Source organism: Talpa occidentalis, unplaced genomic scaffold (genome assembly GCF_014898055.3).
Source record: "Talpa occidentalis isolate TD23 unplaced genomic scaffold, MPIMG_talOcc4v2.1 talOcc4.2, whole genome shotgun sequence".
In the NCBI taxonomy this organism is placed as follows: domain Eukaryota; kingdom Metazoa; phylum Chordata; class Mammalia; order Eulipotyphla; family Talpidae; genus Talpa; species Talpa occidentalis.
In genome coordinates, this window is record NW_023602073.1 from 82,354,941 (window position 1) to 82,382,539 (window position 27,599).

The following is a 27,599-nucleotide window of genomic DNA, read 5'->3' on the forward strand; positions in this document are numbered from 1 at the left end:
AGCAGGGGAGACAGGAGAGGTCCACCGTGCCATGTGGATATCTCCCTGGCCAGCCAGGAATCGAACCCATGCTGCAGAGGCTACGGACAGCTTTACAGTGCTGCCCTCAACCTGCTGCACCACTGGGGAGGACCCCATGATGCTTCTAATTTTGTTTTTTCCCCCTTTGTCTCTGTAGTACATAAGAACTGGCTTCACCTTAAACCAAGGCCTTTATCTATGTCTGTAATAGTGACCAATCTGTTTTCAGTATGAGGAGCAGCAACCTATGGAAATCTTTTCTATAATAACTTAGTTGAAAAAATGAAAAATTAGAAGTGTGGATTTTAATTGGTATGGTATTCTCAGCTATTAGAAAGGAGAAAGAAGGAATTCAACAAATTTATCATGTCTTAAGTAGTAGTATTAAAGACTTTTATGTGAATGGATATAAAACATACCAGAACAATAATAGGAAAATTATGTTTCAAAGGACATGTGATCAAATCTCAAGATTAAAAGACTTGCAATACATAGGAGGCCAAGCCAGTAGGTAAGAACAAAGTATAGGAATGTATAGATGGGTATGAACCATCTGTCTATATATTTTAAGTACCTATTTCAAACTGAGAACACATTTCTGCTAAGGAATGATATTCTATTGTTTTGTTTAGAGTGTCGTTTTGAGACGCAATGTGTAGTACAAAGGGGGCTGTCTTCATTTGTTTCTGTTACCCCCTTGAAGTATCCTTCCAACTCTACAAACTACCAGGGCCCTTCAAGTCAAGTCAGAAGGAAAGTGGATCTGACAATCATTAACATTTTAGCATGAATTTCTTAAAGATGTGAACATTTGCTTTTCAAAGTTTTGTTGATTTGGGTTCCCTAAGCAGTTCAACTTTTGGGGTAAAATTTATTACTTGCTTTTGTAATGTTCCAGAGAAACTTTGAAGTCTACCTGAAAGGATATTTGGGTCTTACCAGTAGTTCTTCTGTGTATATATACAGTTTCTCAAAAAAAAAAAAAAAACCAAAAAAACCCAAACACTGTGTTTTATTTTAAAATGTATGTGTCAGTACTTGTAATTATCTCATCCAACTCGTGATAGCCACTTTTACCACATTGCTGTTTTTAGTAGTGGATCCCTACAACTCATGCCTTCAGAAGATTGTATCTCAAAACTCAAATTATTATCTTCAAATAATTAACAGTTTCTACTTATTTTGTTTAGCTTTTCATGAAAAGGACACATTCTAAAAATATGAAGCTGTGTTTTATTTTCATACACTAAAGAATTTAGTGGAAAAATCTTTTCATAAATATCACTGGAAATGTTGAATTCCATTCATTGAAATGACAATTTTATTACTTTGACATCATCACATATTCATTATGGGAGAAAGTAACTATTAACTTAGATGTTGCATTCCCTCTAAGAATGTTACACATGTGCAAGAAGCCATAGAATGTATACTGAAGATAAAACAAAATTCTAAAAATTATCAAATATAAAATTGTGGTGAATATCACATAGAAGGCCATTTTGAAATACATATTCACATTAACCTGTAGCAAAAGTTACTTTTATTGTAAATATAAAGTATATTTATTATTCAAATAGGAGAAAAATCAGAACATTGAATGGCAAATTCTGCAGAAGTATTTAGCTAAACTAAACCATATCCACAAGATAAATATGGAAATTACATCTGTAAGAAATTTTAGTGACCTGGGGAAATTATCTTCATGTTATTTTTAATGAAATATTCAGTGAAAAAATGTTATTTATCCAATTTCATTGTCAGAAAACCATAATGGAGTTGATCTCTGTGTCATGTGGCTATGAGCTATTTGTTTCTTCTTTTCTATATTATATTTTCTTAAATTTCCTTATGTAGTATACTGTTTCATGCCATAGTAGGAAGTCCCCTTTCCACTGTCTTGAGATTTGCCAGACATCCTTTGGGACTTCCTATAGATGTTGTAAAGAATGTAAAGTTTATTTTATTTTTTATAGTCATATAAAATCATTAGAAAACTTTGATCAGGATTGTTTTATTTCACAAAAAATCGTTTTTAGCTTAAAGTGTTTTTTAACAGATGTACTGTTTTATTTTGTTGAGGTATGACTACACTAAGGTCAACATATCTTAGATGCACAGTGCAGCAAATTTTTACATGTATTTGTTATGTACTTATGTAATATTTGATATTGTATGTAGTGTATGTGTACATATATGTATTGTATACAGTAGTGTTACTGCTACTCAGATGAAATGAAATAACACTTCCAGAACACCAGAATGCTTTTCTGCACCCATACCCAGTTGACATCCCATCATGGTAATGAGTACTTTGACTTAAATTAGTTGTATAATCTCATGAACTTTATAAATATTCAATATTTATTTTGGGAATAGGATTTTCTCTACTTAATATTATATATTTGGGATTCATTTAGGTTGTTGCATCTATCAGTAATTCATTCTTTTTTATTATCAGTTTTTTGTGTGTGTATATATATGGCAATTCATTCATCTATTGTCTTGTCAATGAACATTTGAGCTTGTTCCAGTTTAGACTCTTATGAGTAATGCTACAATGAAGATTCTCTTCTAAAGAGTCATTTAAACTCTATTTTTGGTGCTAATTCTTCTTGGTTCATTGAATTTCTAGGATATAGAGTTCAAGTATATTTAGCTTTAGTAAGTGCTGTCGAAGAGTCATCTAAAGAGTGTACTGATTGTCAATCCCATGAGCAGTGCAGGAGAGTTCTCTTTGCTCCACAGACTCATCAAAACTTGGTGCTGTCAGTTCTATAATTTCAGTGCCATTTAGTTATATTTTACTGTGGTTTTACTTTGCATTTCCTTGATTGCTAATGATGTTGAGCAACTTTTCATATGCATGGAGGCAATTTGGATGTTCTCTTTTGTAAATTGCTGAGGGGTTTTATTTTTTGGTACATTTTGAAAATAGGCTTCTCGATCTTTTTCTAACTGATTTATGTGAGTTCTTTGTGTACTCTTAATATGGTACTTCATTGGACATATGTATTGCAAATACATTCTCCTAGTCTGTGGCTTGCCTTTTCACTTTTTAAATGTTGTCTTTTGATTAATAAAGGATTTAATTTTAACAAAATCCAATTTTATACATTTTTTTACAGTTAATGCTTTCTTTAAAAAATATTTGCTATACAAAGATGTAAATGTACTCTATCTCAGAAAACATGACTTAGGAAAAAAGAAGAAATCTTTGCCATCCCACGTTCATGAAGATTTTATATTATTCTACATATTTTATTGTTGTACCTTTCACATGTTGGTCTAAGATCATCTCAAATTAATTTCTGTGCAGAGCATGAGAAAGGTGAAGGTAGACTTTTTTCTAGGTGGAGATTCAGTTGATCCAGTTTCACTTATTGAAAGATCATTATTTTCCCACTGACTTGTGGAGACCCTTTTGTGTTAATAAGGAGAACATACATACATAGGTCTATTTTTGGACTCTGTTTCATTGTTTTGTTTATTTAAATGTATACGATACCACATTATAAAAATTTCTGATACCTGATATTCTAAGTCCTCCATATTGTTCCTCAATTTTACCTTAGATATTCTAGTTATTTTGTAGTTGCATATAAACTTGAGAATCAGTTTGTAAAAGTTTTTTATGTACACTCATACCCACACATAACCTGTTGGGAAATTAATTGGTGATAAACTGAATCTAGAGATAAGTCTAGAGTTGTCATCTCAATATTGAATCTCTCAATCTAAATACTGGGTTTACATCATCAGTTATTTAGGATTCTCATTTCCCTCAGCAATATTATTTTACAGTGTGGAGATCTAAAAATGTGTTGCTTGGTTTTTATAAAACTGATCATGAATTCAAATGAAAAGTTGTTAATGTTTATAAAGCATCCAGTTTATTATTGAAGATCAGCTGTCATGTTAAGATATATGAGACAGGACTATTATCTCAAAGAAGCTAAGTAATCTGTAAAATTATTCAGTGCTATAATTTCACTTTTGTATATTGCAGCTTTTACATCTGATAAAATGGTAACACTAGTTATAAGCTAATTCATTCTTCTAGTTAAATATATTAAAATCATGCCCTGTTAATACCCATGAAATCACTGATATAAATTTAAATGAAAGGTTTAGGAACTCAGCAATTGAGTAGAAAATCAGTAGTTTCTACTTTCTACAGATCAGATCAATTTGGTTTTAAGTTTATCTCTAATCTGTATCAAAATTTTCTAGGTTATTAAACCAAAACATTAATTTCAGATGTGGAGAATTAAGGTTTGATTTTATGATGCAAAATATTTAGTCAATTTTTAGTTTAAGATCTTTCCAGTTGTGCTTTAACATTGGACTATTTTAAAAATGGGCTGTAATTTTGTCTGAGTTGATTATTAGAGTTTTAGAATCTAGCCTGAATTAGCTTTAAACATACCTCAGATAATAAAATAATTACTGTGTACATGCACATTACTGTATTAGTATTCAATATGGAAAAATGTAAGTATTGAATATTATAAATATGTAAATTCAGTGTGAATGTAGATTCACCTTATCTTTTATTTCTTTGAATATAATTAAGTACCTTAGCACATAATCATTACTGCCTCAATGATGTTATCTCATATTTTTCATAATAGGCCTCTTTTGTATACCAAAGGTATTTGCTTCTTTTCTTTGAGTTTTATTCTAACTTCCAACTATGTCTCTGCCTTAGTCATTCAGTTCAGACTGATAGTTTGTGTGTCTTAAACAACAGACATTTAATGCACTCAATTCTGGAGTCTGGGAAGTCAAAGATCAGGGTTCTAACATGACCATTTCTGGTTTGGTCTACTATATTCCTGGTTTCCTTACATGGTGGAGAGAAAGAGCTCCTATGTTTTCCATCCTCTTATTAGAAGAAATCCTATCATAGGGTCTCTACTCCTATGATCTCACTCAAACCTAATTACCTCCCAAAGGCTCAGTCTCTAATCATCATCATATTGGGGGTTAAGCCTTCAATTTATGAATTTTAAGAGGACAAAGTCTATGCTAAAACTTAATGTCACCTGACACCAAAGTCCTAATCAAAGGATATTAAAATATAGTAGTTCATATCTTTAAATATTAAAATATACCTTGAACATGAAAAGTCATGATTTTAAAGTTAGCTAACATCCTAAAATAGCATCTGTGAGCCTCCCCGGTGGTGCAGCGGGTTGAGTGCAGCGCTGTGAGGCTGTCCACAGCCTCCACAGCACTGGTTCGATTCCCGGCTGGTCAGGGAGATTCCTGCATGGTGCGGCAGACCTCTCCTGTCTCGCCTGCTGCTCCCCTCAGCAGTGTATTTCGGTCCTTCTGCCTGTTCTGCTCCTTGCTCCTTCTCTGGTGGATTCTCTCACCCTCCTGCACCTCTGGCCTGTACCCCAGTGCTTGTATAAATAAATCTTAAAAAAAATTTTAAAAATAGCATCTATATAGCAATAGCTAGAATAGTAGAATAATACTGATGATAGAATTAATACGAGCTCTTAGAAAAGTGCCAGGCATGTAATGTAATCCTCACAAACACACCGTGAGGTGTATAATATTCTTTTGTCATTTTAAAGAAACAGTAAGATGGTTTAATTTGTTTCCATTTTATCTTATATCTATTCTCTTTCGTGATTCAAATTTATTTGAAAACCGTGATAGAAAATGTAATGTAAATCCTTGATTTTTTTTTTAGTAGAAAATCAATGTCCTGTATTAAGAACAGTGGGACACCAGTTTACACAAGATAGCAAAGATGAACTTTCAGGTGAGCATTTTAATTCTTTGCCGAGAAGCATTTTGTGAAAAATTATCAGCAGATATGTAATACAGATGATTCTTTGACATTGTAATATGATAATACCACTATAAAAATTAATGTTGATTCAGAAGAAATGCTGAGAGCTGAAGCTAAGACCAACAACACCAAAACCTCTTGGAGAAAAAAGTTATTTATACTTATACAAATTATGCACTTCTGTAGAAATTTTAAAAAAAAGAAAAGATTTATTAGGGAGAGTATTTTGCTAGTAAATATAGTCATGATGACCACTTTGGTGTAATGTTTCAATCTTTTTTTTAAATTAATCTGGCATTTACGTATTTGTATAACTTTGCACACCTCCATATATACACAAGCTTCATGCACCTTCCTCCAATACTCCCTTGCCAATGCCCTATCGCCTTCCTTCCCCAACCCTTCTCCATCTGCCCCATTTCTCTCTAGTAACCAGTGTATTTTTCAATCTAACTTGTTTTGATCTTTCTTCCTTACAGCCTCCTCTCTCTCTCTCTTTCTCCCTCCTTCCTGCTCCACTCCACTCTCTTCCTTTCTCTCACACACGTATGCACACATGATCATAATACTCATATTGCTTTTGAAATATAAACATTTACCCACATCACTTAGAATTATTCTCTTAAAGCATGATTTTTCTTAAAATGACTGCTTAGATTTCAACTGAATGTCTGTAATATTTCTGAACTAATTTTGTTTTTAGATAGCTGCTATAATGAACTACTCTGGTTATTTACTTAGGATAATTCCTTGGTCAAAGAAAATTAATATTTGTGCCATTTGAAACACATTTTATTATCTTCTGTATCTTAAAAGGAGATAAATGAAATCAGAAATTTTACTGATCCCAATTTTATTTTAAATAAATTAGTTTACAAATAAGGACAACAATAAATCCTGTTTTAAAAATCAATAACTTTGTGAGTTTACTAAATTTAATACAACTGTTGGATTAATTCATTTGCCCCATTTTTCAGGTTTTGACCTAGGAGAGAGCTTTTCTCTGAGACGTGCATTTTGTGAAGGTGATAAAACCTGTTTCAGACTGGGAAGTGCACTTCTTATTAGAGATACCATGTAAGTAAAATAATCATTTTATTTATCTTTTTTAATACTGTGTAATGATTTTCTAAGGTGATTCCAAATAATTTGTTTAGAAAATGAAAAATATTCTCAGTAGTCATTGAATTGTCAGCAGGAATGCTGTGGTAAATATATGTTTAAAGTAGACATAACCAAAATTTGATTTTAAAACATGAACTATAAAACAATGTAGACTTAGAGACACAATACTAATATTCATTGTATTTATTCTTATTTTTACTCTGCTTCATGATATATTGTAATACATGAACTTGGCCCTTAAATATTCTTCTTACATGTTATGTAAAGTTATAGTAAGGAAAAACTGTTTGCAGTATTATTTTTGGTTTTGAACTTATTACAAAATGGATTTATCAAAGTTTTCTTTTGTTATCTTTGCCATTCTCTTTCTACTAATAAACCTGGGACTTAAAAAAAGAGTCTCTAGCCATTTAAGTACTGAAAATTGGTCAATAAATATATAGGGCAAAAGTATCTTCCCTGTGCTCTGCCGAAGGTAATTAAGGACAGATAGAAAGTAATTTAGAAAGCATGAGTTACCCATAAGGCGTAAATGGTCGTTATGTTTGGTCATGAGTCCTAGATGAACATTCCAGTGTGTAAATATGCTGCAATAAAAAAAAATTAAAATTCTGTTTGGTTTAATAGGCAATATAGATATGTTTGTTTGAAAACATGTGATGAGTTTTTACTTTCTGATAGATACCTAATATTTAAGTTACCAGACAGATTGTTGAGAATCTCAACTTTTGAATTCTCAAGGGGACATAGCATTAATCATCTCTTTGCCTATCCTCAGATGCTCTGTAGGTTCACACTCACTTTTTCATCGAAAAAACTTTCTTTTAATCCTCCTATTTTGTGGTATTTTAGATACTTTTAGTTTAATGATATAGTTCCTTAAGACTAAATTGCTCATGAATTGGTAAGAATCAAGAGTGTTCAGGAAGAGAGCAAGGTGATATTAGAGGATGCAGTGGGGGATTGTCAGGTGGGGCCCTTCAGCAGATGTACAGACCTGTGCAGTTGTGGGTGGCTTTTAGATGGCTTCACATGTAAACATTAATCCCTCAAGGCATAGCAGTACCATTCAAATGCATAAAGAAAGATTAATCTGTATCTCATATATGTACATATATCATACACACGTGTGTGTTTGGATGTTTCTTTAGTAGAAGATAAATTTAATTAGTGAATTTTTATATTCATTTATTTATATATTTTTTATTTTTTTAATTTTATTTTTATATTCCCCATACAATTGCAACCCCCTTATTTTGACCCCAATCCTTCCTTTCTCCCGCCCCCCCCCATAGTGTGTCTCTGGTTCATAGTTATTTGTTGATAATTAGTGAATTTTTAAAAGGTAATAAATTCTGCTCCAAAAATTGAAGTGCATTTTCTCTCCTCTCTTCTTCTGATGATTTAAACCCCTATAATTCTTATCAGGTGGCAAAGAAAAGGAGTGAAAGCTTTTTAAAAATTCAGTGAATTTTTATTTAAGAAGACTTAGCTAATTTTAAGTGGTTACATTGGAAGACTTGCTATGCTATGCCTTTTTGAATATGTGTGATAATAAATAATAGGCATGACTTGAAATTTATTTTCTTACCTTGGGCTGTAAATCACTGTGTAAACCCTGTGCAATCAATGTAAATGAAGTCTCTGGCTCTGTGGAATAGAACCACAGTCCCTGCACTACAGGAAACTGAAGGGTATCTGGTTAAGCTGACTAGTGAGTGTCAAGTAGCTTGGCTTGTCTTCACTTGTATTTCACTCATTGAGCCAAGTATGCTAGGATGCTTTTCTTGCATGATGCCATTTTGATTTTTCAGTGAGACTGGAGTAAAGTTGCAGCTATTTATATATTTGTAAATAAGCTGCCTTGCACAACCAGTATGGGAAAAGGCAGATGCTGTTTTATGCAGGAAATGGGAATTTGTTCTGTGTCTGAACTTTATTGTTCTGGCATCTTATAGGTGAGATTCATGAGGAGAGAGATCTAATGAGTGTACTGGCTTATTAGGGATATCCCAAGTGTTCTTGCAGGGATCCTCTAAATATACATTATTGTACACTTAAAGGTAACATGCATACAGGGGACATTTGAGGAGCTTTCTATGTTTGGTTTTATTTTAAATTCAGATCCATTTCTTCAGTATTCCTCAGGGTAGTAAATGATACAAGTTTGGGGGCTTTAAAAGATTCTGAGTGTGTTTAGCACATGGTTTTCTAAAATTGTATTTTTATTTATATTTTTTCTAAAATCATAATTTTAGAGGCAGTTTCCTTAGTTTCCTGTAGCTGTAAGTGTTCCTGGTAATGTGAAATAAAGAATTCATTATTTATATATATATATTGGAAGCTTTAACACAGATGACCATACTCTGATCATCTTAAATCATGTTTTGATAATTATCAGGGCAAAATGGTAAAATTTAGAGAGAAAGTATATCTTAAAAAATATATACTATACTATAAACATTTTATTTTCTTGTTATCATATAGTCCTTTTATTTTATTGGTTGCTTCTATAGAGACATATTTTAAATAAAATTGTACTAGTAGGTGAATATTTTAGAAGAATTGATGAATGTTGAATTTTCCACACTTGATTCTGAAAGGGCAACACATACCCTTGTTTTGATTGACCAATGAGGAAATCAGTTTCAAATGTACCAGGGAAATGAATTTCCTGATTTATTTTTGAATTCAAGGATAGTAGAGAGCTTATCACGCAGGCGCTAAGATGGATAGCGACTTGCTTTCTGGAATATCGTGTTGAGAAAGATTCTGAGGCCATATTGGGTTTAAAAATTAGAATCCTATGACATGACCCATTAGCAAAAAATGGGGAGGGAGAAGTGCTCTTATGTATTTTAAGTCTGTAGTCTCTCTGGTTTAGGATGATCCTGTGAGGAGGTGGTTATTGCAACTGAAATAGTTCATAAGAATAGGAAAAGTGAGTCTGTCTCTGAAAAATAATCAGCATAGATAAACTTTAAGAAGATTTTTATGAGCTTGGTTAATGTAGCCAGATACAGTGACATAATTGATGGATAAAGTCCTCTTATAAATAAATCTCTAGTGAAGAGTCCCCTCTCTGTCTCTTTCATTCTCTCAAATTCGTGGTTGCCTTCCAGAAGCAAGGGCTATTTAGTTTTATAGCTTTACATAAAAATAAGCTGGTAGGAGCTATTCTCACTTGTGTTTTATGTTTTTATAGACATAATAATCCTCAGCAAGTAGGAAACCCCAAATTATATATTTGGAAGATGTGTATTGTTTTCTGGGAGTTTTTATGGTCCAGCTTTTCTGGGTCCTAACAGTTGCCTTGGGAATAATCTTCCGTGCGGAAAAGCGGTTATGACTACTGCGGCATGGTCTGTAACTGATCTTTGCTGTTGTTGAATGATTCACCCCACAGGCACGGCTTTTCCATGTGGACCTTTACATGGCATCTAGATGTGTGTTCTTTTAAATAACGCTACAACATAAAGGAAAGCTGTTTTTCTCGGTGTTTAGGGTTATTCCCATAGAATTGATTTTTTTAAAGTTAAATCACCAGTTTTTGATAAAGACTTTTAATTGTGTTCCATCCGTGTTTATTCTACACATTACCTGATATCTCTGGTAGTTTCAGATATTATTGTTTTACTTATTTACTTTTTTAAAAAATGGGGTGATGTTGGTTTATGACATTTTAGGGGGATGAGTTTACACCTCTTCAAAGATGTGTTACCATACCACACCCTCCCCCAGAACACTCCGGAGAGCCCTTTACCATAGTCCTTTGGGCCCCTCTACACTTTGTTTTCCACTCCTACCCTTTCTCTCCAGTAGGCTCAGTTCTGCTCTCGGATTTCTACGGTTTGCTATGGTTGAGTTTTGTCTGTTCCTTTGCTTTGCCTCTTTATATTCCATGCATGGATGAAATCACTAGTATTTTACACATTATTTAAAAATTTTATGTTTGGTATTTTTAACTAAAAATGTGTAGCAATTACAAATAAAATTTGTAGTTTAGTATAGTATATAAGGGTGAATAAGTTTAGTATACTATATGAGGGTGAATAAGAGAGGTGGAATTTAGTAAATCACTAAAATGAATGCAGTCTAAGCTAGAGTGCACCCTTTTATTCCACAAACACTTGTTGAGCAACAGGCATTCAACATTACAGACTGAGAACTTTACTTGAACTGATATTACACTGGTGAAAAAAATGTAGCTTTTAATCATACCTTCCCGGAACCTCTTGGAGAGTTACATATTGCAGGGAAAAGCTAAACTTCCCTCTTGCATTGGCCCCAGAAAATAACTGAGGTGTGCTGCCTTCTTTCATTCAAGCATAAGCTAAGGACTCAAATCCCATCCCTTCCTTCATAAAGGCTAAATTTCCTTTAGCATCACACACAAGGCAGATTTTCATTATTTTCATTCCTTTCCTCATAAGGGCTGGTTTTCTAACTCATGTTTCATTTTTATTGCTCTTCTTTGGTATCTCTCCAAGTTCTCAAAACTAGTTAAATTCTGATGCTCAAAACTATGTACAGAACTCTGATACTGAATCTTCTAATTGCTAAACTTAGTGGGAGGATTACTCACAATTCCATTAAGCTACAGAGAGTGACTATTTATGCATCCCTTGGGTTTTCATTTGGGCTGTCTATCATTTTGTAGCTAGGAAGTTTCCCATATAGAATAAAGTGACTTAGTTAAGAAGTTGTCCAGCTGTTTATAAGAGATTGACTGACACATAATTCATACATAAATCTGTATTTCCTTAATTATAGTTTGGCATGCTAAAAATGTGAGGTGAACTATTGGTATACATTTTTAAAAATGAAAAGAAAATCCTGATAGTTTCACAATTGCTGAGTTCTTTAAATATTGCAAATCACAAATCTTATGAATCTTAGCTAAACCTATATAATTAGATAGAACACAATTTTAAGAGTATCATTATACAGATTTTAATAATGTATGGAAAGTTCACTTATACATATAATGAGAACATAACTTTTTTTCTAGAAAATTCTGAGGTGTTAATAGGCTAAAAACAAATTGTTCTGCATAGAAATGGCTGCTAAAATATATTATGAAATAGTATCAGTTCAATATTTCTATCCCGGTTTGGGGAACATTTAATACCATCATCATAAAATTTTAGTAGGTTGTGATTTTCCTCCTTTGGATTTCTTTTTTTTTTTTTTTTTTTTAAAGAGACCATATAATCAACATGTTTTATTTATTTTTTTTAATTTTAATAATAAATTTTATTTTTATATTCCCCATACAATTGCAGCCCCCCCATTCTGACCCCAATCTCTCCCCTCCCACCCCCGCCCCCTTAAAAGTGTCTCTGGTTCATAGTTTTTTGTTGATTTTGATTTTCACTTTCTTATAGTTATTCGTTTTCCTGGTCCCTTATTTAAGTTTTCTAGATTCCTGCTATGAGTGAGACCATCCGGTATTTTTCTTTTTCTTTTTGGCTTATTTCGCTGAGCATGATCCCTTCCAGTGCCATCCATGTTGCTGCAAATTGCATGTGTTTATCTTTTTTGAATGCTGAGTAATATTCCATGGTATATATGTACCACATCTTCTTGATCCAGTCATCTATTTTTGGGCATTTGGGTTGTTTCCAAAGCTTAGCTATTGTAAACAGTGCTGCTATAAACATAGGGTGCAGGTGTTCTTTGGAATTGATGTTTCTGTGTCCTTTGGGTAAATACCTAGGAGTGGAATTGCTGGATCATATGGAAGCTCTATGTTTAGTAGGTCCAGAAATCTCCACACAGCTCTCCACAGTGGTTGGACCAGTTTGCACTCCCACCAACAGTGCAGAAGATTTCCTTTTTCTCCACACCCTCGCCAACATTTGTTGTTGCTAGTTTTTTTAATATGTGCCATTCTCACTGGTGTAAGATGGTATCTCATGGTAGTTTTGATTTGCATTTCCCTGATGACAAGTGATGTTGAACATTTTTTCATATGCCTGTTGGCCATTTTCATTTTGCTCTCCTGAAAAAAAAAGAAGGGAATGGAGGCATCACACTCCCAGACTTCAAACTCTACTACAAAGCCATAATCATCAAAACTGCATGGTATTGGAACAAGAACAGACATACAGACCAATGGAATCGAATAGAAAATCCAGAAATAAACCCACAGATTTATGGTCAACTAATCTTTGACAAAGGAGCAAAGACTATGCATTGGAGCAAAGAAAGTTTGTTCAATAAATGGTGCTGGGAAAACTGGGTCGCTACATGCAAAAGAATGAAGCTTGACCACTACCTCACACCATACACAAAAATCAACTCAAAATGGATTAAAGAACTAGACATAAGACCTGAAACCATAAAATATATAGAAGGAAATATAGGCGAAACACTACGTGATTTGCACATCCTCCTTTGGATTTCATTCATTTCAATATTATTTGAGTACAAGTACAAAGTATGAGTAACTGATCATACATATATAGATTCTACATTTATATCAATTTTATGTTATTTATTTCACATATTTATTTTATTTCAGAAAGATGCATCTAAGAGGTCTACCCTCTTAACAATATTTTGTTTACAATGTATTATTATTGATTATAGGTACTATGTTAAACAGCAGGTCTTTAGAGTTTATTTCCTGTCCTAGTGCTATTTGATTTGAGATCAGTGAGGAATCAGTTAAATGTACTCCTTAGGAGTCATAATAATGCAAATCTCATTATAAAGTAATAAAATCAAGGTATTCTCTTTTGTGAATTACTTAGGCCAATTTGATAGGCTTTGATTACTTTTACTCTTCGATTAAATATTAGATTTTTTTTCCTTCTTCAATTTAAATTCAGTGAATCAAATTCTGTAAGAGACAGAACTCTGCTTGGGTAGGGGTTTTAAGTATGTGTCAGTGTAGTGTGCATGCAGTTTTTTCAGAGTATACAAAAGTAAAACCATGTGCACATGTATTTCAGTCATCATTAATCTTAACTGGTCTGTAAATAATTGTGAGATTTAATTAGTTGTTAACCTTAGGTGCAATGTATTGCTTTTAAACTGGTTCTAAACCTACATTTAAGCGTGACCCTAAATTTGTGAACTAGTCAGGTGACTATAGTAATGTATCGTGTTTTTTAGACTTGTATTTAGAAATAATTTCATAACAATTAGGCAGAATTTTTGGTAGCTTGGTAGGACTCTTTTCAGAAAATAGCACTGGATAATCCTCCTTCTCAGACACAGAAACAGATTGTAAGATACAATTGTGACTTTAACAGTAAACTCTGAAATTTATATCAACCAAGGAAAAGTAATTGTCAGTTAATAAATCATTAATTTATTATAATTTCAGTTCTTTCAACTTAGCCATAAAAGCTTATCAGAAAATAAGCATGGTAGCTAAAAAGCTGCTTATGTTATTTTATGTGACTCACATAAGATTGATATGCCTTGTGCTTTGCCCTTTTTTGTTAATATTTGTTTTAAGAAGTCAAATCCAAGCACAAAACTTGACTGTCACCTAAGACTACTCTGTTGCCCTCTATTAGTTAACATTTACATTTAAAAAAATATATTTATTCCAGGTTAAGTGAGATTTTTATAATTTTACACTAATATTAGTATATTCAAATAATTGGGTTTAATAAATCTTCTCACCAAAGCTATATCTATATAATGTGGAAGACATCATAAGTTCAGTGAAAAATTTAGTTAATATAGACACGCATGATAGTTCCGTGTAGAATTAACATTTGCTTGCTTGAATATGAGACTGAATTGACCAGATGTTTTATATCCAAGCTATTCCTCTTATTTGAATCATTTCAACTTTCACTGTCTACCTCAGAATTTCTCTGCTTCAGCTGTCCTCACCAGAGGTGACCCTCCTGTTTTCAAAGGTTAACCCCTTCACTTGTGCTCTTAATCTTCTTCTAGCCAGCCTCCTCTAAGTCCTTGATCCACCGTGATCCCTTTTGTTCTTGTTTTCAGTGTCCCACTCCACAGTATTCTGGCTGTTAGTCTACAAATATATACTTAAGCCTTCCTTGGTCTAGAAGCATTTTCCCTGGACAGTCCCTATACTCCCAAACCTCTCAAAGGAATGATTTTACTGACCACTAATATTTCCTCACACATCCCTTAACCCACTCATATCTGACTAGCACTTCTTGAGCACAGTGGATATTTCTCTTTCAAAGTTACTGGTAACAACTGCAGTGTTTTCAATGCCAATAACCTGAGCATTGCTCTAACCTGCCTTTGTCTATCCATTTCTCTGTCATATTTTGTCCCTGTTTTTTGGTAGTTGGACTCTTACTTATCCTAGAAACATAGTGCAAATTTTGCCTTCTAAAACCAGCCCTCACTGATGTCTTCAGGCAAATTTCCTTCTTTTTTATGGTTTAATATACTTTAAATTTGTTTTTGTATAATTCTGCTCTCATTCTGGTTTGTATATCTAATTTTTCTCAGGCCTTATTAGTAGGTGGGGTCAAATGATGCCATATGAATATCAATGCCTAAATTGTTATGATTTCTACTCTCTACCTTTGCAATGATAGCCCCTCAGCCTCCTCTTAAAGAAACTCCTTATTTCTGGGATTCCTTTGAGAACTGCACATATGTTCATGTTTAAAAGCAAGAATACTTCTGTTCTTATTGTCTCATTTTCTTGTTAATGCATGTCACCACTTCCTTTTATGGGAGTCCCCTCCAGGAGAATGCTGTTCCCTGTAACCTAGTCAACCTCTACTCATGGTTGCTCATCTTCAGCCCTCAGGTGTCCGAGTCTTCCTATGGCTTATGGCTGAGTGTGTGTGAGTGTGTGTGTGGGCATGCAGAGTGGTGTGCACAGATTCAAAGATTCTCTCTTTACCTGTGCCCCTGACCAAAACGTGGTGCTGCTTGGGCCCAGTTTCACAGTGTGCTTAACAAAGATACTTCAATCAACTCCTGCATTTCTTCCTCTTTTGGGTTCAAAGGCTTGTACATACATGAATACTCTATTATCTTCATGTTGTCTGTCTGTCTTCTGATTTACCTGGAATAAGAATATACATTTTCCCTTTGCATTTGAGAGCTATATAGAAAAACATTTTATGATATATTGTTAATATTGTTATGCTTACTATAAGGTATAGAGGAAATGATAATAATGTATTTCATAAAGTTTCCAAATGATATTGGATATTCACTATGTGTCTGGAACTGAGGATTTAAGAATGAATAGAGACAAAGTCCCTGCTATCAATTTATTTCTGTCTGGGAAGACAGATATGTCAACAATTAGCTAGTATGGAATGCAGTAAGCAATCTTTGGATATATGTATGATAGTCTCTGGGAGAACAAATGAAGTCATTTTGAGGGCATCAGGAAAAGTTGCACAGAGGATTTGAAGAGTAGAGGCTGGGGTTAAGCACAGATTTTCCAGGTAAGCGAGGAAGCTGGTATATGGTAGTTAGGGGTTGGTTAATGGTGATTTTAAAGGTCAAGGCAATTTGAACGATGCTGAGAAATCCTGTGTGGTTAGTGAACACGGGTGAGGAGAGTGTCCAGGGTTGGAGGAGCCTAAAAGCATGAACTGAGGTGCTGTTCTAACAAGCTTTACATGCCACTGTAAGAGGTTTGAACTTTATTCATTTGAAGAAGTAAAGTAACAGATGAATGAAACCAGAGTATATCCATTATACATCAATAAAGCTGTTTAAAGTGAAGGTATGGAAGCAACAGCATTATATCCTGGAGAAAACAGGAGAGTATTTGTCATTGGGAAAGTCACCACTTTCAGCTAGGTCTGTTACCTCCCAGACAAACCCTGAACACCCCCAACTCAGAAAGAAAAACTCAGCATTTTGAGGACCTCTTGGTAATGGGATTGGGATTGACCAGGATTTGTTTTCTGCAGGGTCTGGGGAAACCCCTGAAAATAACTAGCCTTCAAAGGGGACCCATTTCTGAAAAGCAATTTCTTTAGTCCAACATCAATTTTGGTTATCTGAAATAGGAGGGCTTGTTTTCAAAGGTCAATCATTTACAATGTCACAATCAACAAAAGCTAATCATTGCAGGCATAAGATTATTAGAGGGTCATCCAAGCTCTGTGTTCCCGTTAACAACCTATCTATCTGAATCCCCTCAGCAAACACAAAAAGGCTAAGATTTCAGAGTCTCTGTGACTGTGGAACTCAAACATCATCACCCAGCTTGAGGAAAAGGCATTTAAGACAAACCCTCCAGGCTCTGCTAGCCAAATGACTTGTAACATGACAGGTGATGGTGGATGTCAGCTGGGAAAGAAGTGACTTACTATAAACTCCAAGTATCTCTCACTTCACTCTCAGGAAATGTAACTTGTATCATATTTCTCTTCCTGGAAGATATTCAGCAAGTCAAAGGCCCCATTGATACTTGTAAATACGGAAGCTCTTCGTAAACTCTGCCTCACACTTATTTAGAATGGAAGAATTAATTTGGAGGCCAATTCTAGATATTTAAAAATAGATTTTTTTCCATTTAGCCATTTTATTTTAAAAGCAAAAAAATAAATAAAGGTTGATCCTGCTAAATATGATCTGGAAAATTCACTTCAGTGCTACCAAAATAGTACTTTTAAATAAAGGATTTTGCTTCAAGACTTGTGATACAAACTGGTTGAAGAACTACTGTTGAGACCATTGTGATCAGTAATTAAACTTTTAAAAATCTTTGCCATCTGAATTTACACTGTGTTTGATTTTTGGAATGCCATTTACAATATAAAATCTCTCTAGAATAATAATATCCTTTTGCTATTTCATTTATAAGTACTGAAATGGTGAAAGTTTGTTGATCTTTGTGTTTTCTTTTTGAAAGTTTTACTCTTGGCCTCACTTTCCTTATTATTTAGTTTAGTAAAAGAACAAAAACAGAAACTGGGAGTCATGGACTTTTCTACCTTATCTCCTTGTACTTTGTGGTTTGGTTTTGCCCTTTACATTTTCTGTACATGAGTCAGAGAATACTGAACAAATACACCAAACGGAACTTATTGTACAATGAAATTACCAATTACATCCTATACTAGTAAAGGAAGTTATGAGTTTCATCATGATCTATTATTCTTTATCACAACCCACAAAGCCTCCTTGTAGGGAACAAGTGAGATCTAATCCCTGATGCCAACTCCCTACAAAACAACTTTATCAATAGATATCTGTAGATACTTAAAAAGAGTCAATTGTTTCTTTAAATTTTATCATTCTCTTTGGCTTTGTCATGCTTGCAGTTTTCTCCATCTGGATGGGAGTGTGAAATTGCCTCTTCAGGCAATTCTTACTACCTCTTCATTAATTAGGTAGACAGGAATGCCCATTATTTGTTCAGTTGAAATCCTCTGTCCTTTTGAGAACAGAAACTTCACCTTCATTAAGTTAACTTTCTGTACATTTGTGTCAGACCTTGATTTCACACTTCAGGAGAAAAATGGAATGGAATCTTATGCTGATCTTTATGCCAGAGAAGTGTTAACATAGAATTGGTGCTAATGGTCAATAGTAATATGGTCCATCCAATAGTCACATTTATGATCATTATTTCTGCATTTAAAGGAATTACTTGTCTTTTTAGTTAGGTTACCATTCTACTGATGTTCTTTCTAAGGTATTGCATTTCAATTCCCAATATATTCTAACCTGGAAGAGAAAAAGTCATTTTTTTAAAAATCAGAACACCTCATACCCTTTTTGATACTACCTAGTTATTAGTATATAGAATGTTCTTACACTTTTTACTGCTTCCTGAATGTTGCACTAATTTTAAGAGAAATACTTGGTGAAAACCCCTAATTTTCTAAGAAATGACCTCTAAGAAATATATAGAGAAACATTTTCTGGTTGGAAATCACCTTCTGGAGAGCAAATATCTTTCCTAAAATCCAACATACAGTAATCCCTATTTTAAACATATTACTGTCTGGTTTAGGATACTTCCTGATCTGTGCTCAAAAATCCTTAGGAGAAAGAACTGCAGTGATCTACTCCATGGGGCTTCTTGTCACCTAGGATATGTAAATGTCATAATACTTTGTTCACAGCCCAAAATATGATTTATTATTTTTAATATTAAAATAAACATTTTAATTATCCATTTCCTAAAATTAATATTTTATATTTATACACTTTTCCCCCTACCAAGTACTCAAAAAAATGGATTTTTTTCTCCCTATAACCCCAAAGCATTACTTTTAAGTCAGGTCACTAATGATGGGGGAAATTTTCATTTTAAGCCATAGGATGCAAGCAACTTGATATGCTAGAAAATGCTGACCTTGGAATCAGGAGTCCCAAGTTCAAGTCCTAACTAGAACTCTGTCTGACAACATGATGGTAGGGCAGCTGCATTATTTATGAAGTGAGGTGTTTGATCTAAATCACTATTTAGGTTCCTTTTAGCTTCAGGAATGTAGAACTATAAGAAATTATTATGCGTGGTGCCTTAAAACTGAATCATTTCCAAAGTGTACTTTTGCTGAAGTACACTTCTGGTGAAATCATCTTGGAGCAGCTATTTTATTTTGCTATGACTTGTATAGACTTTAAACTTCTTATTGAAAATAAAAATATTGATTAAATTCTTAGACTTGTTTTGATTGCATTTTATTAATCTGTCTTAAAATCACACAGGCCTTGATTTTTTTCCCTGCTTTTTATTGTTAAATGTGCTATAGTACAACCTTATAAGGCCTTAACTTTATTTTATTATTTTTTTTTAAATAATAAATTTTATTTTTATATTCCCCCATACAATTGCAAACGCCCCATTCTGACCCCAATCCTTCCCCTCCCCCCCCCCCCCCCCCAAAAAGTGTCTCTGGTTCATAGTTTTTTGTTGATTTTGATTTTCACTTTCTTATATTCATTTTCCTGGTCCCTTATTTAAGTTTTCTAGATTCCTGCTATGAGTGAGACCATCCGGTATTTTTCTTTTTCTTTTTGGCTTATTTCGCTGAGCATGATCCCTTCCAGCGCCATCCATGTTGCTGCAAATTGCATGTGTTTATCTTTTTTGAATGCTGAGTAATATTCCATGGTATATATGTACCACATCTTCTTGATCCAGTCATCTATTTTTGGGCATTTGGGTTGTTTCCAAAGCTTAGCTATTGTAAACAGTGCTATAAGGCCTTAACTTTAAAGCATTGTGCATACTAACATAGATTTTAAATGCATACAGAGTTTAGTACCTGCTAGAAGTGATCATAGGGAGTCCCAAGTTTGAGGCATTATTATGGATTTTCCAGGAATGGAACAAATTTTTTTGAATGTTTTCTAGAAATCAGGTACTAGGCTAGATGTTTGATTTTTCATAATAAGTCTGACAGAACCCCTGTTTTACTTTCTTATGTTTGGAGACAGGCAATAGATATGTAAACCAATATGTTTTTTAAAAGGTATTTAGAAGGCTATGAAGAAAATGAAACAAGGGAATATGTTAAATAGGAACTGGAATGAGAACAACTATAGACCTTTCAGAGGAAGTAACATTGTAGCTACGATGGGAATGGTGAGCAGAAGTCATCTCAGTGAGGACTTCTGGGGAAAAAAAATCTTAGGAGAGGAAACAGGAAGTACACAGACCTAAGACCTCAATGAGCTTGGTGTGTTCACGGAACAAAATTCAAGTCCTTGTCACTAGAGTCTTGGTGACACACACAGACTGGAATAGGAGATGATGTGTCAGAGCTAAACAGAGGTCAGAACACTTTAGGCCTATGAGCCATGATTAGGGCTGTGCATTTTACTCTAGGAATCATGAGACTCAGAAGGTTATAAATAAAGAAGAACCTGCCCTGAAAGCTCTTCTAGTTTTCTGTGTGCACACTCAATTTTAAAGGAGGCAAAAGATTGAGAACAGTGAGGACAGTATAGGACGTCTGGGAGAGAGATGATAGCAGCTTGGACAAGGCCCTAAGAATGGAAGTGAAAAGTAGACAGAATCAGTATCTATTGGTGGTAGAAACTATAAAACTTACTGATGGGTTGGATGGCTTGCGGGATAATAAATGAAAGGCAAGAATTAAGAGTGATTTCTAAGAATTTGTCTGAAGCACCTGGGTGAATGTTAATTTCCAGATGTGGAATCATAAAGGGATGTGTTTGGGAGAAAACAAAAGGGTCTATTTCAGTTATATGATTAGATAAGTCTTTAACATCCAAGAGGAGATGCCAAATAGGAACTTAGAGATGTGAGCCCATAGGCAAAGGAAATATTCAAGGTTTATCTTTGTTGAATCTCCCCTATGACATCACCTTCTTTTTGAAACTTTCCTTCAAACTCAGTGCCTTACCATGACTTTTTATCCTACAACTCATAACAATGTTATCTCAGCTTGGTTTGGCTAAAGCTGGGACATTTCTGCTTAATTTTTCTCTCTGTGCCCTCCCGATTTAAACTTCTTGTTTTATGATAACCCCTGTAGATCTCTGTTCTATGCTTTCCGATACAAGCATTAGTTGTTATCCAATTTGTTATATTTGTTCTAATGTTTGACTGACTTATTGGAACTGTTTTAATATTAATAGAGCTTTCTTTTACAAACTTAACTATTTTCCAGAGAGGAAGTAAGCTCTAATACTAGATGTTCTGACTTGTCAGTGAAAGTACATCATAGTAAATAAGAATTTGGCATTTCTGAATTCATTCCAGATTTAAAAGACAGTGGATTTAGAATCCCAATTGATAACAATTATACATACATAGAGTGGTTAAGTGTTTTCTCTATCTCGTGCCTAAATCTTTCTTGTAATAAAGATACCGTTTCAATGCTATCATTTTATTTGTATTTCCTAATGATTTTAAATAAATTCTAATCAGAAAAGAATTTTTTCTTAATCTAGTTAATATCTTTAATATATCATAAATGTATGTAACTCATTCTTAATAAGTCATTAATAGTGAATAACTTCATCTTTAATAATATTTTAATGTTTATCCAATTGAACACATATAGGTATCTATAGAACTGGTGTTTTCAAGGGTCAGTCAAAGAGGATGCCAGTCAGCAAGCCTCCTTTGGCAACTTTGCATAATTTGGAATAACTTTAGTTTGGCTCTTTAGGAATTTTTCTTAGTCATGTTTTTAAAAAGTTAATTTTAGATTGAACATTTTGTGACTTTCGTATACCTCTACTCTTACCTATCTGTGAAGTCTTTATTAATGTGAAAAAAAGTAGACTATAGGAAATGAATGAATAAATGTACTTAAATTCACTAAATTTTGAACTCCTTAGATGTAGATTAATATTATTTTATGTGGATGAGTTGTTGATTTATAGCACTGAACTCTATAAATACAATATGTACAAAATGGGGGGAAGGTAGGTAATATCCCATTGAGAATTTCTAGCCTAATATATGAATGAGCTTGGCAAATAAGGATCAACAATATTTTTCTTAATGGGAGTATCACTGAATAAGCAATGGATAGAATTTCTTATAGGAAATTACACTCCATTCAAAAATATTCCAACATGAATATCTTAGACATAGCAAGCTGTCATTATATCTCTCTGGTAACAGACTAGTAATCCAATATGGTCTCTTTTATAATAGAACTTTGGCAAGACCTAGAGAAATTACTCTGTGTCACATTAAGTGTTTGTGCTTGTCTGGAATAAACAAGAAACAGAGTTTGTAAAAGTAGATGTATTTTTGGTGTATTATTTTTAAAATACAAAAAATTTTCTTCAAAAATTACAATATTGACAAGCAAAATCATTCTTGTTTTTGAAAGAATAATACAAATTTCTGAAAGGGAAATATAGTAAGTATTTTCATGCAGTATGACCTTAGGCTAAGAAAAATTAATTTTTCTTTAAGTGTAATTAATTTTAAATTATTATTTATCATTATTACTTATAATATTATTGTTTTATTATTTTTATCAAAGAAGAAAACTTCATGAAATGTAAAATATCTGTAATTTTTGACCTAGACTTTAAATTACTGAAAAATATATTTAATTTTAATGTCTGTTTCATTTGTGGTATATAAATGCAATAAGTTGATTATTTTGGGAAACTGTGTACCACATGTTGTTGCATTGCCTTTTGAGCATTAGCTCATCTTTAGTATTCTGCGAAGCATTTACTATGATTACTTTACTGTAGCCTTGACAAACTAGAAAGAAAATACAAGTGAAGAAGTTATCTCTGATAGGGAAGGAAAGATTTAATAAAAGATAGGAGTTTATATTGAGACCCTGAAGGATGGAAAGGATCAGAACTTATGAATGGGTTGGGTTTGGATGGGATTGAAAATCAGTTTAGTTGAAAAAATATGAGCATTGGCAGAGAGGAGGAGTTGTAATTGCAAAGAACAAGGAATAAAATAATAGTTTTTTTGTTTATTTATTTTTTTTTGCTTGACTCAATATTTACTAGGGAAGAGATGGATAGAAAACTGGCTAGGAAGTTCAGGACTTAAACTATGAATGCCTTGAATATGAGACCAAGGAGTTGTACAATGGAGACACCAAAGAAGAGAGGAGATAGGCATGTCCAGTAGTTTTGCTGCAAGCATCTTCTCTGCAAACAATCTTGATGCTTAATTAACTGGCTATAGGCTATTTCCTCATAAAAGACAAAGAAAAAATAAAAGCAGGACATTCAAAATGACTAATGAAACATAATTCATGGGCAAATACTAGAGAGTATTGAACTGGTAATATAAAGTTGAGAGTAAATAACTGGTTTTCTATTGTGGAAGCACTTGTGCTCCAAGTATTTCCTTCATTCCTTGTCTTGTACTTTTTCTCACTAATGTTCTCACTAGATGTTTCTCTCTAATCAACCTTATGGTTATGAAGTTAAAAAGTGTAAAGCTAACCTCATTACTAGAAAATAATAACATGTCCATTTGTAAAGAGTTGACTTCTTGTTTCCTTAATGGAGAAATGAAGCCAAACAGCCAGTTAGTTCTATTCTCTTTTACAGCAAAATTTCCTTATAGCCAGTTGGTTGTACTGTAGAACTGCTTGCTGCTAAGATGCTTGCCATGAAACTACCTAGAACTGATGTGTCCTTAGAACTCCGCACATGAGTGTTCCTTTGGCAGTAGTTTAGGATGAATTAAAGAGAAAGTCGTAGAGATAAGGGAATGAGTGATAATGTGAGTGAAACTGTTTTGGTGACAGTTGAAGAGAGCCAGAACTGAGGTGGTGGTCATAGGAAGACCAAAGAGTCATATGGTACTGTCTTAGACCAGTGTTTGAAACAAGACTGAGGTAGAAGGAGGCTTCCCCTGCTACTTAGAAAGAATTTGCTAATTTTATTTTCCATAGGAATGAAAAATAAAGCTAAAGTCTAGTTATTATATTTACTATCAGTCTTAAATTGATAATAGAAAATGAGTATTAGAAACTCTTTTGCAAGAGTTTGATAAAAATTCTTTGGGAAATACGCATTTACTATTATCAGGGTTCATTGAAGTACTCCGTACTTCTCTCCAGCAACAAAACCAGATGTACTATTTCTTTCTTTTATTACTCTCTACTGTTTGCCAGACTGTAACTGTAATTATTTCTAAGATTCTTCTCATTGGACCATCGTATTGAGTGAGTATCACAACATAGTAATATAACCAACTAGATCTTTGTACCTAGATTTTTGCTTTGCCATCTTTGGTTTTCCTATGATAGTTCTTTGTTTTCTCCCATAGGAAGATGTTTCCCCGGGGCCTTCCTGAGGAATACACCATAACAGCCATGTTTCGTGTACGAAGAAGCACCAAAAGGGAACGGTGGTTTCTGTGGCAGATTTTAAACCAGAAGAATATGCCACAAGTAAGGAACCATGAAAACTGTGTTGATTAGTTTTCTTTTCTGTGCTTAGGACCTTTGAATGTTGGAACTACTCTCAACACCAGAGGCAGATTTAATGTCCGAATACTCTCTTTTGAAGTAGCCATCAACATGGAAGTGCTACAATGAGGTTGAAATGACTGTTTTGAGATCTGTAATATGAGAGCCTGGTGGGTTAGCCAAGATTTGGTTTTAGTTTTATTTTGACTACTAAATTCTTACTTTGTCTAAAAATGCTCAAACCTCCATCACAACTACCTCATTGACCCTAATTCCATGTCACTGAGAACTTCTTTATCTCTTACCATCTCTCTATTATGTATTATTTTTAAAGTTATTCATTTTTCCATCTGAATCCTTAGTAAATGAAAAGGTAAAGTAATCCATCAGTAAAAATTTATTCAACAGATGTTATAGACAAAGAAAAGACAGCTTCCCCAAACTAGAACAAAGGGAGAGCAGGCATCTGGGAATACTTGTGAAGGACATGGCATTTGGCAGAAAAAAGGGTGGGTAGTATTTCAGTAAGAGGAAAACCTGTAAGGGTAATTATTGGCACCATACGTTTGTGTTAATTTCTGTACATATCCACTGAGATACTTCTCCTATAACTGGTCTTTTAACCTGATGATTTAGTCACAACAGGTTATAATGGTAAAATGAATTGCGCTCAGAGTATGTCCACAATGAAATGCATTTTCTCTGTACCATACAGATCACCAAAAGGCTAGAGAATTTGATCTCAGTTTCCATGCTAAGAGAAGTGATCATATTTTTATTTGTTTTAAAATAGTAACACTGAATTCTTGAATTACTCATGCAGAATTATACATGTATATATTTTTAGACATATACAGTTAGATACATACATACACATTCTTACATGTTCTCTCAAGAAAGATGCATATTATATTTACCAGAATACTACATATCTAAACCATTTTTGTAGCTGGATATATTATGTCATTTAGGTTAACAAATCTGTTGAACATAAGTTTCATCTAAACATTTCACTAAAGTGCCTCAGTTATAAGAAATTATACTAATGTGAGCCTTGAGTTTTTATTTCATGCTTTAATAATTTTGAACTCTGATTTTAAAACATTTAAAGATAATTTTCCTTTTTTCAGGTTTCTATCGTAGTTGATGGTGGAAAGAAGGTGGTGGAATTTATGTTTCAAGCTGCTGAGGGTGATGTGTTGAACTACATTTTTAAAAATCGAGAACTCCGTTCTTTGTTTGATCGTCAGTGGCATAAACTTGGCATTGGTGTACAATCCCGGAGCATTTCACTCTATATGGATTGTAATTTAATTGCAAGCCGGCATACCGATAAACGGGACACTGTGGACTTTCATGGAAGGACTGTTATTGCGGCACGAGCTTCAGATGGCAAGCCTGTGGATGTGAGTTGTGATATTGGTTATGAAAGAGAACTAGTAAAAATTTAGAATTCAAACAAAATATCTTTTTTAAAACTTCTGCTTTTAATTACTGTATAATGCAGTCCCTTCTCAACACTGTATAAATTAGTTTGCCATCAGATGTGTGAAGGATAGCTCTGTATTTCCAATTGTATTTTCACAAATAGTATCTTCTACCTGTTTTCACCCATTTTCTCCAGCCCATAAATTAAAAAAATAAGGCTATTAAAATTAAATCTTAATAAAAATTGAAATTGTGATACAAAAAGTAAGCTTGATTTAAGTTCATGTGTTTTGAATAGAAAGAACTAGAAAAAGATGAACTTCAAATTAAATGGTTCCAGATTATATGGTGTTTTTATTCAAGAACAATAGACTATTTATTCATCCTCAGAATCATAATTGTTTTGTATTGCAGATTATTTTTCATAAGCTATGTAATGGTTTTTCAGGGTTGTGTTGGACTGAAACACAAGCATTAATTGTATCAGTAGATCATTTGGATGAGAACAATTAGCCAATAAAACCCTTTCAGATGAAAAGGTCCTTTCAAAATTGCATGTGGTCTTCAGATGGTATAGATTTTTATAGCTTTTCCTAGAGAAGAAGGCCTACAATCTTTAAAAGAGTGATATATATCTAAATTTGATGATTGCACATTTTCTTGTGGGTTGAGTGATGGAAAATCCATAGAAATAATCTGAATGTAGGTCACCAATAAGAATTACTAATGTTGTTAACACATTAGTTAGCACATTTTAATGGTTAACACATTTTAATGGTTCAGTTTTAGTCTGAAAATACAATTCAGTGCAAACACATATTTGGCCAAACTTTCATCAGAAGAGAGGGATATTCAACATACTATTTTTAAACTGTCTTCTCTTAGAGACAGTGACCAAAGCAGTGAGAATGTCATAACTAGGGCTAGTGTGAAGCAAGTTGTGCAGATGAAACATCATGGACTCGTAGTAAGTGAGCTGCTCAGGGATCAAAAAGACGGGGTTGTAAATCCCACCTCACCTGCTTTACTGTTCGGATTTGTTAATTTATCGTTGATTTATCACAGTTTCCATGTCCTCAATTATTAGATAGCATTGGTAGAGTTACTAATTATAAGTGTATAGAGTATGTGCCATAGTGCCTAGTACATGGTCAGCCCCTGTAGATTCATTTATTTTTTTCAGGGATAGACACATCTTTCAACCCTGGCACAAGAGAGTGGAAAACAAACAAACAAAAATAAAACTGCTGCTCTTATTTTCAAAGGTCTTGAAGACTCATGGAAGGATGAAAGTCTATGTCAGTAAATGGTGGCTGCTAATAATAATAACAACATTAACTAACAACATTAGTACTACATAGACATTTCAGAAAAATGTCTCTCAAGGCAAGGAA

The 27,599-nt window shown here is 33.6% G+C and overlaps 1 protein-coding gene across 1 annotated transcript in view; it reads left to right on the forward strand.

The window, feature by feature from the left end:
- LOC119251459 (collagen alpha-1(XIX) chain) overlaps positions 1 to 27,599 on the forward strand; it is a 268,629-nt gene that overhangs the window by 17,800 nt on the left and 223,230 nt on the right. Inside the window, exons 3-6 of the mRNA XM_054698153.1 lie at positions 5,729 to 5,800; positions 6,808 to 6,907; positions 24,636 to 24,759; positions 25,908 to 26,183. Coding sequence (XP_054554128.1) covers positions 5,729 to 5,800; positions 6,808 to 6,907; positions 24,636 to 24,759; positions 25,908 to 26,183 — 572 coding nt within the window. The remainder of the gene's footprint in view (positions 1 to 5,728; positions 5,801 to 6,807; positions 6,908 to 24,635; positions 24,760 to 25,907; positions 26,184 to 27,599) is intronic.